Source organism: Pteronotus mesoamericanus, unplaced genomic scaffold (assembly GCF_021234165.1).
Source record: "Pteronotus mesoamericanus isolate MK-2021 breed Mesoamerican mustached bat unplaced genomic scaffold, CSHL_Meso_final scaffold_507, whole genome shotgun sequence".
In the NCBI taxonomy this organism is placed as follows: domain Eukaryota; kingdom Metazoa; phylum Chordata; class Mammalia; order Chiroptera; family Mormoopidae; genus Pteronotus; species Pteronotus mesoamericanus.
In genome coordinates, this window is record NW_026555319.1 from 17,122,908 (window position 1) to 17,135,479 (window position 12,572).

Genomic DNA, 12,572 nt, shown 5'->3' on the forward strand with positions numbered 1-12,572 from the left:
TACAATTCAATTTGAAATGGAGTTTAGATTGAACCAACATATTTTATTTGGGGGATGAAACAATACGATTGAACCTAAACAGATGTAGGCAGTTCAGAAGTAGTATACATACACAGCCACAGTAATTAAAGACTTGATTTTTAGATGTAGATCATGACTCAACATGCAAATCAGGCCACATTTTGGGATAATGCCTAGCGTGTTTATTACATTACTTTTCTTGCTGCTTTCTTCCCTAAGTTATACTGAGTTTGCGTTACTCTTTGCCTAACAACTTGAATTTTATCATCCACCCCTTTACATAGGTGTGTTTGAGGCTCATTTCTTTGCCTAAAACCAGATATATATCAGAGCAATGAAACACAAACATTGAAATAGTTATCCTCACAACTCAGGGTCAACTGTGTTTTTATTAAGCCCTAGAATCATTTCCATATCTGAAACAGAATGTTCAAAAGCGTAAGGTTAATTGCTGAATCTTTACACTGAAAGATAGAAGCTACTTACACGATTTGACCCAGTCACCAGGACAAAAGGTAACAAGAAAGGAGGACAGAATAGTTTGTGATCTTTTAATCTGGTCCTTGTTTGAAAGCTTTTGTATCTAGTAATTCTTTATATGCAAATAACTCTAAAGCAGTTTATAAGTAACATTCTCCTAAACTGACATGGTATATGGTCAGATACATAGGAATAAATCTACCTACCTGAGATGCCACCTCTCAGAGGTGGACAGTCCTAGCAGTAATGCTATAACAAGGGCAACTCTGTTGGAATCTCTATGACTAACTGCTGGTCACATAAGAAACAACAAAAATCAGTTCCCTTCCATGGTCAAGGCACAATGCATCAAACAGCTATGGTTGCCACTGCTAACTTGTAGTTCCCAGACAAGATGTAAGGAGAAAACAAGAGGCAACACTCAATAGGCAAATTTTGCTGTAACTTAGCAAATGGAGTAAGTCTATGTTTGTTTTTATTATTCAGATTTATCCTGCTTCATTTATCACTTTGTATCATCAAGGGTAGCAATACTAACACACAGGCCATGGCTGAGAACCACCCTCTAAATGTGTTATGACAAACACCTGTACGTGCTACAGGCCTACATTTACTGATATGCTGCCACCTTGTAACCCAACTTCATGCTTAAAGGTGTTTTACAAGTTTGGAGTCATAGCTTTTTCTATCAGTAAAGTAACAGAATGCAACTGTCTTGAAAAATCCATCCTACTTTATAAATGATTTGTATAACTGCCAATTGCCTAATCAAGAAAGCAGATAATCTCAAACAGATCTGACTATAAAAATACAGTAAGTTATTTTAACAAGTAGCTGAATAAACACAAAACTGTCTTTGGAGATCATCCAGAAAGATATCCCCCCCGCCGTTTTGTTTTTGTTTTTGTTTTTTTTTGGTAGTAGTAACTTTAGAAAGATATGCCTGAATTTTTCAACTTTATACTGTCACCCACAATATAGATACAGATTAACCACAAACCTACATTTTCCAGTAACAAAAATATAGCGATAATTAAAGAACAGAGAAAAGCATCAAGGACCAAATGATTAGTAAAGAATTTCCAACTTACTCAGAATACCATTTTTAAAATACATTTATTGTGGGAAGTGGAATAGAAAGAGAGAAAAGGAGAAAAGGCTGGGGTCAGTGTAAATACTTACGCTGACTTTGGGCTGAGAAGGCAAAGTCCCACTTGCCTTCATGGTGCTCACTAGCTTGTTGAATGCAGTCATATCTCCATCTTTTTTGAGCTGTCGATTGCAAGTTACAGCACTCAGGGTCTCCTCTAAGTGTTCTGCCATGAAGGGAGTTGAATTCTTCAGTTGATGGTCTACCTTCAAGCCCTTGAGCCCTGCTTCTACCTCTTCCACTGAAAGCACAACCCCTGAATGTGCTGAAAGGTTGAGAAAGTCCAGGTTAAGCCAAGCAAAGGCATATGTGTGGCAGGAATTCTCTTTGGCTACCATGATGGTATCCAAAAATAGACTGAAGACACTTAAAAATCATTGCTGCTCAGTGGAAATAAGGCCATAATTATGTACTTAGTAAGAGATGGCATAAGCTAAACTTAAAATGCTTTGGTGCTGGAAACTGGGGGACCACAACCATGGGGTGCTATGCTGTAAGACTTGACAAGATCCTGCTGCCAGGGATAGGAATGCCAGAGAGCCCAATGTCAGTAAGACTGCCACCAGCTCTGTGGTTATTACATCTCTAAGGTTTTATGTTGAAGGCTTATAAGCTAAGCAAGAATATGGCAGACTGGGGCAAAGATGCAGGGAGCTGCCAAATTTTTCTCAGGACAACATCCACTAGAGTGTTTTACATGGGCTCCAGGTGAGGAGGAGGACTTGGTGGAAAAGTTATTATGGGGCCCAGGGCTCACTGACTACCAGGTTCTCAAAGAGGTGGTATTGTTTGAGAAACTTTTTAAAGAAATATTAAAACCCACCATATATTTGATTTCTGACAAAGAGCAGTATGTTAGAATTAACTGCCTTAAGACTGAGCATTTAAGCTTTTTGAGATACCTAAAGCAAACTCTCATAAACACTTACAGCTCTCTTTAAGTTTTTCTTTATTTGCAGAAAGGCTGGAAAGAAGAGGTTTTAAATCCACTTTGGCTTTCTGTAGCATTTCTAAAATATCCACTTTATTTTCAGCATGGTCTTCCAGTGGTATAGGAGCAAAATAATTCCCCGAATTCTGTCCAGGAGAGAGGATGGCTGGCTCAAAACCTAATATTGCAGGTAAATATATTCATAATTAATTGGTTCTAATAAAGCACAGAAACATATCTTCAATAGTATTAAAAGGACACAAATTGAAGGCTTTTTTTCAGTATCCAGAGACCCTTTAACTCTAATGGACCTATGACTAATGAAGACAATGAACAATGTCAGAGAAAACACAAGTCTATGTGTCCAAGCCCAGAATCTGAAGCCATTTTACCTGCAAGTCTCTCCAGTTCTTCATGTGGTGTTGACCCAAGACTGCTGGATCTGCTTCCTGATCTGCTTGGGTTAGAGAACCACCTACTGAACCGACTGGCAGAGACTGACCCTTCTCCCAAAACATCTTCTATCATCTAAAGGGAAAGACAAAAGGAGCTAAGACAACAGTTTCTAGGCAAAAGGGACAAGAAGGTTCAAATTTTGAAAAGGGGCCACTTACTTTGATATTTCCTTTGAAGCAGCTGACCTGAAGGTAAACACCCTCAGTATTTTGAACATCTTTCATTTTTCTTCCCCTCCTGGGTCATTTCTGAGTAACCCAAACTTGGACACAACCAACAATGTGCTTTCTAAGCATATAAAGCAATACCTCTGTGCCACAGAAAGTGTTTTGGTTTTCTATCCTTTGCCTCATTAGAAAATCCATGAATTACTCAGAGGCTATAGTTTCAAAATCAAAATTGGCACAAGGAGTAAAGCATTCCACTGCCAAGCTGATGAGTGGCCTTCAACTAAACATCAGGTATGGAGAGCTGATGAAAGAAAATCCTTGCTTCAAACATTCTCATGGTTGTAATGAACATTATAAAATTTAATGCTGATAATTTCAGAAGCCGAAAGCTAAAAACTAGAACTCATAAGGATCACAATTCCAAGTCAAAGTTCAGAAAGTATCAGAATATGAAAGATGAACTTTTAACTGATCTCTAGTATCTGTTTGAACTTAATGGGGAGTTTTCAGGTGTTTGTTTTGTTTTATATCCAACTTCCAAGGTTTCTAGCTCAATAATAAGGCCTACTAAATGCTGCACTACCATCAGAAATAATTTCAACACTTTCATAGTAGTAATTTCTGTTACCAATCTTCCTTAAATACTACTTTTAAACATTTTTTTAAAATGAAAATTTCAATTCTATCCTCTGATAAATCCAGTTAAATATCCATATTGATCTTTATGCAGTATTCTTAGCAATATTTAGAAAACACAAGGTAATGCAAAGGTCAGTCCAAAACTAAGGCACATTCTTGAAAATAAGGCATAAATTTTGACCTCTATACCAATAATAAACAGAAAATACCCCCTCACCCCCCGCAAACTGGTATATGTATGACAGAGTTAGTGACTTTTATCTGAAGTCCGAAATCCACAGTTTTCAAAGTTCAGCGGTGGAAGACAAGATTATTCTGTTATTCTTATCTGGAACAATTTTGTCATAACACAGACCCAACTAAACCACAAAATACTTTCGCACAAGAAAAGAGATTTAATTCAAGACACTAATTTGATTATTATTTGTGGTACTTCTATTTTCTGGGGTATTATTTAAATAGTTTCAATCACATTCCCCTTGCAGACTCTCATACCTTAAATGATATTGACATTTATGTGCACTTGCAATAATTAAAGTATAAGAGAAGCATTGAGTGATGGGGCATTGTGAAAAATTGAGACTTGTACCCAAGATACAATCATCTTAATGGTAAACAGGATTTACAAAGTAACTAAAAGCTACAGCTATTAAAAATATTTTAATGTTAAGAAGCATTTAAAAATTTACAAATAGCAAAAATGGCTTTACATTTTAATCCTTTTTTATTTCCTCTGATAATACCGTATAGAAAAAAAAGTCAGAAGATACACAGAAAGAATATGAAAAAGTAGAGGACTGGGATATATAAAGTATCTGAACATTTTCTCAAGACAAGACAGTACATGTTGAGAAAGTCATTTCCATTATTTTGATCAGCTACCAAGTTTGTTTCACTTAGAGAAGCTAAGTTTTATTACAGCTAAAACACAAAAAGTAGAAGCAGTTACATTTATACACATTTACTGGAAATGCCAATCTCAAGAAACTAAAGCATTTTAAACCAGAAAAGAAACCTTAAGAGTTTATCTAGTCAGTCATCTTCACCACAGAACAAGCTGGGATGCACTAACAGTAGTGCCTTCCCCACAGCTCCCTGGTACAGGAAATGGAGACCAGGACCCATAACTGACTTCTTGGTCAAGACATCCTCTGCTATATTCCTGTCAGCCATTAGCTGGTGTGAACTGTATTCTCATATGTTTCAGCTGCTCTTTTTAGACCAGATTTTTAATAGCATTTTTAAGATAACCTATTAGTTTGGTTCCTCAAACAAAAGTCACTTAGACAAGCCGTATCCTAAAATTCATTATTATTTTGATTATCAAACATATTGTGAAATATTTTTGATCTTTGAAAATTACTAGGTTTTTATGGTAAATACTGTTATTTTCACTTTTACATAAATTTCTATATTTTTGTATTTGCTTCACTATAGTTTAATTTTTGGGGATTTCCTTTTTTTTTTTTTTTTTTTAAAGATTTTATTTATTTTTAGTGAGGGGGAAGGGGGAGAGAGAGGAAGAGAAACATCGATGTATGAGAGAAACACAGATTGGTTGCCTCTTGAGTGCCCCAATAGGGGACCTGGCCTGCAACCCAGGCATATGCCCTGACCAGGAATTGAACAGGCAGCCTTTTGGTGTACAATCAACCCACTGGGCCACACCAGTCAGGGCTGGGATTTCTAATGAATGCATTAAAACTATACATTTTCTTCTAAGCATACTTTTGATTATATCACCAAGAGTTTTCTATGTCATGTTCCTGTTTATCACTCTAAATCGTTTAGGATTTTTGTTTTGATTACCTCTCCTCTTCAGTCAATGTGCTTAAGCACTTATTATGTGTTAGGCACTGTAGTAAGAGTTGCATCATATCTAAAATAAACTTATTTGTATTTAACTGAAATTATTAACTGCACACATGATCCAAATTTTCATTCTGTCTGTGGCTGCCGATTTCTAATGTACTGCAACACAATAAATATAGGTATAATTCTGTTTCTATCTATTAATACTCAGGATTTGTGAAGCTTACTAAGTGCCAACTACTATTTGAAGCACTTTATATAACATTCATTAAATGATATTCATGTCCTATATAGCTATTCTTACTTATTTTTCCCAATTGACTGGTCATTTCTGAGCACTGTTATCAGAGTCCAGCTGGTTATATATGCAACCAGAGCATGTTTTTACTGATCCCAGTTTTGCTTTTAAATGAATCTTTTATAGTACATACACCTTAATGAATAGTACCCCCATGAAAAAACACGGAGTACCTACTGCTGAGTATTACCCAAGTTCTGGGTGAAGGTTAGGGCCAGAGGTGCTGAGTTCCTATTCCTCCCTTTTATGCTGTATAGGCAGTATAACTGTGGGGAATTAAGAGCAAAGACTATTCACTGAAACTGCATAAATTAGAATTCAGTTTCCACCATTTACTAACTGTGTGGCTTTAGGCAAGATACCTAAACCTCTTTGTGCCTGTTTCCTTATCTATAAAATGGAAATAGTAATAAGCTAATTTATAATGGTTTTGTGAGGATTAAATGATTTATTGTATGTAAAGTCTGAAACAGTTGGCACTATATTTGTTAGTTAGCTATTATTAAAAGTTTAGTTTTGAATTGTTCCTCTACCTCAGTTCACAGGTAAGTTTTATACATGCTCACATTTGGAGCCAAGTAGAAACCTCTAAATCTTGACCTTTGCTATGAAAACTTTTTATAATAAGATTTCCATATCGTCTTAGAGAATGCAAAAAAAAAAAAAAATCATTAAACCCAGTTGGCATAAAAATAAAAAATTACTGTCCCCTCAAAAGCTAAGAATTTGACAGAACCACTCAGTTTTACGTCAAGTAAATTAAGCTCACACCTGGATGCAACCCTTCTGCTATAGTTACCTAAGGACTACTGGCTAGCTAGTAAGGTATCTGGCTAGGAAACTTAGTTAAAATCGCTGCTACAACTTAAGAATATAACTGTGTAGTTGCCAGGTGATTTGGAGCCAAAATCTTCATGCTCCTGAACAGTGGTATAGCCAAGTGTGGTCTTGGACCCTGCTGGTCCACAGAGAGACAAGTTCAGAGGTTGTGAATAAATGCTTAGAAACTTTTATAGTCATTTGTCATCACTGTGACATTTGTACTTTGTCGTAAAATATTGGTCCTCAATGGACTGGAAACAAAATCACAGAGAACTGAAGAAGTACTGCCCTAGAACTCACTCATCTGTAGCCCTATACCTAGGCTATGTAGCATCTGCTCACCTATTCTGAGTAACCATCTTTTCGGGGGTGAGGGTGGGGCAGGAAAATGACAAGGGTCAATGCTGCCTGCTCTGTTGTGACAAGTTTCATTTGCTCACACACTAATCAAACAAGGAGCAGTTATAATTAAGCATTAGAGTTATTTAAGTTAACTCTATTAACTTTATTAACTTTAACTTTATTTAAGTCTGGAATGTACAGATGCTTTTGTTGGTCAAAACGATTTTTAAATATTATTTAATCAGAGTTCTAGGCAATCTTTCAGCAACCACAGAAAACCTCATTTCTGTGTATGTAGGCCGCAGTTATATATTTTCTCCAAAAATTTGATGAGGCTATACTAATCCCTAAATGGCTGAAGGGGGCGGGAGCAAGAGCAGGTAGCAAATGAAGATTTGGGATGTCTTACTGTTTCTACTTTAAAAGTAGATAAAGACTAGACCTCAACAGTTTAACAGCAACACCGATAGTATTCCAAGTTCCTTTCACTAATGATATTCAGAACCATCACATCACAAAGGAACCACCTAACCAGCCAGCCTCACCCAAGGAACACAGACCAGCGTGATTATCAACTTTACCAATTATGAAACTCCACCTCCACGGTAAGTCTTTACAACAAATACTGAACTACTTAAAAATAAAAGCAGACAATGTCAAACATCTGAAAGATTCTTAGTACAGTGCTACCAGCCTGGAAAAAGAGTTAACTAGTATAGAATTCTTACTTGGTCGTTTCCACTAAGACTCTCAAAGCAAAGCCAACAAAAATTCAAAGGAGTTATCTGAATTCAAAAATTCAAATAAAAGCCTTGGCTGGTGGCTCAGTTGGTTGGAGCATGGTCCCACAGACCAAAAGGTCATGGGTTTGATTCTAGGTCATGGCACATACCCAGGATGTAGGTTTGATCTTTGGTTGGGGTGTGTACGAGAAGGCAACCGACTGATGCTTCTCCACCACTCCCCATCCCCGCAAAAAAAGAAATGAAAAGATACCTTCAGGTAGGAGTAAAAAAATATTCAAATAATAGTTTATTCTTAAAAATTATGAATAAAAGTAAAAAACCCTCAAAGCATCTAGCAAAACAATACTTTAAAAAGGTGTGCTTTAACCCTTGCTGGTGTGGCCCAGTTGGTTGGAGCACTTTCCCCTACACCTAAAGGTTGGGGATTTGATTCCTGGTCAAGGCATACACCTAGGTTGTGGGGTCAATCCCTGGTCAGATTTCACACAAATGTTTCTCTCTCTAAAATCAATAAACATAAAAAATAAAGACATTATCTTAAAGACTCAGGTCAAATTTAACCATATAGTTGCTCCATCCATTTTATAAGTGCTGCTACACTCACCGAAGCCAAGCATGGCACCTTATCAAGGTTAAAGAACTCATTAAAGTCAAATTCTCCTGGGGACTGCTCAGGTAGGACGGCATCCCTTGGCACTTCCTGATCAGCAGCAGGCTCCTGTGTAAGGATGACCTCCACCTCCTCCTCTTCGGCCACTCCTCCATTGCATTCGACGATGCCTGAAATCAAAGCCAGGGCAAAAAAGAGTCTGATCAAATAAACTGCTACAGACTTGTCCTGTGACCCCAACCTCCATCACGCATGCAGAAGAGCCATGGATGACTTTAAAAGCAGACTTCTTGTGCCAGCACAGTATTTGCAGTAGAAAAACAGTCCCCTTCCTATGGAAGATAGAGGAGGAAAAAAAACCTTAACAACAATCCAAAACACCATTACAATGGGAGGAGGATCGTGGTCCTTCCTCTGCCCACTCTTCAAGTTTCCCATAGTGTAGAGTACAGTGCTCCTCAAATGGTGTGATGCAAGAATTTTTAAAATATGCAATACCTGTCTATTTAGTCAGGATACTCTTCCCTTAGACTGTCAAAAAAAAAAAAAAAAAAAAAAAAGAAAAGAAAAAAAAGCCAGCACAACAACAGGCATCTGGTGTGAATGCCCAGTCCTGGACCATGAATATATGGGTCATATAATAAAGTTGCATCTTATTGATCACATCACATAATATAGTTGTGTCTGATTAGTTAATGCTTGGTACTGGAAATCCTTATGTACAAGTATAGGCACCTGATTTTTTAAAAAAGTCATTTTGGTGCAAAAAGGGTAGGTAATTACTATTTTTATCAATCAAAATTATACCTATTTTTTTGGTCAGATGAGCAAAAAATATATTTTTTGGTGTACAGCAGAATTTTAGTAGTTTATGTATGCCATGAGATGAAAAAGGTTTAAAATTGCTGGTATAGTGCATTTTAACAAAAAAAAATTTTTTTAGCTTTTCTGTCATTATTATTTATTTTTAGAGAGAGGGGAAAGGAGAGAGAGAAGGACAAAAAAGTCCATCAGTTAGTTGTGTCTCGCATGCCCCCAACTCAGGACCTGGACCACAATACAGGCACATGCCCTGACCTAGACTCAAACTGGCAAACTTTTGGTTTGTGGGATGGCAAGAATCTCTTACTGCTTAAAAATGGAACCATATTAATTTGGCTGTATTTACACAGTCATGTGCACTGCCACGTTACGTCAGGGTTCAGCAACCTAAGTTATTTATGTGAAACCTAGCATGAGGGCAATTTTCGTTTGCCGACAGGATGGGGTAGTTTATATTTCAAGGCAAAGCTCAAATGTTACGTCTTCTGGGAAGCCTGCTGCCTATCCATTTTTATCCTATGCAAAATTGATCACTGCCTTCTCTATAATCATGTTATTTCTCAAAGTACTTATCACACTGGTGAGACTGAACTCTCTGACGGGTAGGTAACCTGCTTTTAACTAGCTTTACCTTATCTGTAGCACCTGGTACATTTAAAATTCAGTAATGTTTGGTTGTTAGGATGGAAAGGTAAAGTCTAAGTGAAGCTACCAAGAACGAATGTTTAAGAAATCTAACATTTTAATTTTAGCCACAGTATGGGCAAAAAGCAAAATTCTTAGGGTAAAAACAAAATAATCTTTCTTTTTAAGTAAGTACACTGAGAGATATTAGGTATTCAACTTCTTCATGTGAAGAACAGAATTCCGAAAGCCCCACTCTGCAAAAGCACCTATATAGGAGCTGCTTGTGGTTTCAAGATCACAACAGACATGGAGTTCTCCTAGGAAAAAAGCATGGACTCATCCTTTCTCAAAAGTCCCCAATATTTACCACAGTCTTGAGATTAATCAGCCTGTATATTCTAGGCCAAGAGAAGATAAATGTTACCACCTGCATCATCAGCACTGTCATTCCAATAATGCTTCAGAGACCAAAGCAGGGGACTGCAACAACTGAAAGATTAAGTGGCCTGCTTGCTCAAGGTCTCAAAACTAGTAAGTGCCAGAAGCTTCAACCCTAGGACACCCACCAATGCTTTTCCACACCACAGGGGTGCCTGCCACCTGAGGGCCCTAAGTCTTCTGCGAGCCCAGGGCAACCAGTACGATGGTCCTTTGTCAGCCATGGGCAAGGCAATGGGCGGCTTCTCCAACGGTCAGCACATGTTTATTGCCAACCAACAGAGACGAATGGTGTTCCTTAAAGACTTACATTTGAACTAAAATGACTGCTTTGGCAGAAATATTATCCTTACTTTACAAAGAAACTGAGTGCTGGAAAAAGCAAACAACTTAATAGCCCAACCAATGCCCAGTACGTGTCCTTTCCGCTACAGCAGAGCTTCTCCCTGACCCATTTTGCCCGCCAGAACCTGCCTGCCCACTTCAGGCCTGAAAGCAACATACATTTTGGTGCAGTTTTGTGTCCCAACTTAGGGATGGGAGTCAGTAAAGTCTACACATGGCTCATACATTTACAAAAGAAACCAGTATTTCTCCTATTCACTTTAATTGTGTTGAGATAGGGACATCTTTTAACAGATAAGTGGCTTCTGTAAGCAGCAGAGTGGCCCATATGCAACTGTACGCAGCTTTAAGCTCTTTGAAAAGCAGGCTGGGCCTGACAACTGGGAGCAAGTATAAGTAAGACAAACACAACTGGACATTTATTATGACAGACTCAAAAGCCAGGGACCCAGGAAAGGTAACTAAGGGTAAGTTTTATCACATATCAGATTGGAGATATAATTTCATTACAGAGAATGCATATCAAAATTTTCTTTTCTACTGATGGAGGGTTTTTACAGTTTCCCCCTTCCACATAATGTTTTTTCTGGTTATAAGTGTAATATGTATTCAAATTATTTCATTCATTACCATGTATACATCAGTTAGCACTGGTCCCTGCATAGAATGGGCACTCAATACGTATCTGTTTTAAAATCATGTAGGCAAGGCCCATGTTTGTCTTGTTAACTGCTATACTCCCAGCACTAGTATGTACCTGCAGAGAACTGCTACGTGGTGAGTTCAATGGAAAGCTGGAATACAGACAGAAAAATGGACTAAAAGGAACTCACCATCCCTCCCCCTCCTTTCATTCTTGCAGCCAAGATGAAACTACAGGGTGGCAGTTTGTGTTAAATACAGTAGCTGAGATAGCCTAGGGACTTTTTGTAATTAACTAATGGACTGAGCCAGGTACCACTGGATTCCACTTGAGGCTCTGCCATGAAACCCGTGTGACAGGGTCTCAGGTTGTCCCCTCTACAGGCCTGTCTCTCTGTGCACATGTAAGTTGAGAAGGTGACACCACTGCTGTATTGCGTTCTTTCTGTCTCTTCTACTTGTTGATACAAGAATGGCTGAAATTCCGATTTCATTTTAGTGAGGAAAAAAACGTGCTTTTCTCACCAGAAGCTTGATCTTTATCATTAAGAGAAAAGACTACACTTCCTGGTGCTGCTTTAGTTTAATCGAGAATAAGAGTAAGGCATATCTAAAAGGCAATTTAATAGCAAAGTCTCCCAAGTTACCCATCAATTTCCTGCATCACCCTAGGGAAGAAAGTATAACAGCATAATATAATGATTTCTATTACATTTTAAAGATCGAGGGGGGAAAGTGATTTCTCCCTTTTCTTTCTCCTAAATAAATCCCATTAGCTATTTCTGCTTAGATATGTTCGAGCCTCATAATTTTAGGGTGTCATCGATTAAACACTCATGTATTCAAAAAGCTCTCCCTTTTGTTGTCTGGTGTCTGCCAAAAGGTTTTTATCCAACTACACCTGGAGAGTGGAAGGAACTAGAATTTACTGAGTAAGTATCCCGAAAAGGCTGAGCTTTGGTGTGTACATTTGATCTTTAAAACTAAAAGTAACCCTTAAAGTTATAAAGTAGGCACTGTCTTCACCTTACAAAGAAATAGGCCCACCTGTTAGGAGTTTTATCAAAGAGTATCCTTTTACCGAGCAGTAGCCCAGAAACTCAAAAACCAGTTGAGCCCACCTGGCTCTCCCCTGTTTCTTCACCAGACCATCCGGTGAGGCCTATCCACCTCAGAGCCAGGTTACTGTCCTGAAAACGACTAACAGGGCTCCCACTCTGC

At 38.0% G+C, this 12,572-nt stretch overlaps 1 protein-coding gene across 3 annotated transcripts in view; it reads right to left on the bottom strand.

Annotated features, from left to right (window-relative positions):
• EIF4ENIF1 (eukaryotic translation initiation factor 4E nuclear import factor 1) overlaps positions 1–12,572 on the bottom strand; it is a 44,939-nt gene that overhangs the window by 10,307 nt on the left and 22,060 nt on the right. For all 3 annotated transcript variants that reach the window (XM_054594150.1, XM_054594152.1, XM_054594149.1), the window contains exons 7-10: positions 8,472–8,647; positions 2,975–3,110; positions 2,581–2,760; positions 1,684–1,916 (exon numbers count right to left, since the gene is read on the bottom strand). In XM_054594150.1, the coding sequence (XP_054450125.1) occupies positions 1,684–1,916; positions 2,581–2,760; positions 2,975–3,110; positions 8,472–8,647 (725 nt within the window). The remainder of the gene's footprint in view (positions 1–1,683; positions 1,917–2,580; positions 2,761–2,974; positions 3,111–8,471; positions 8,648–12,572) is intronic.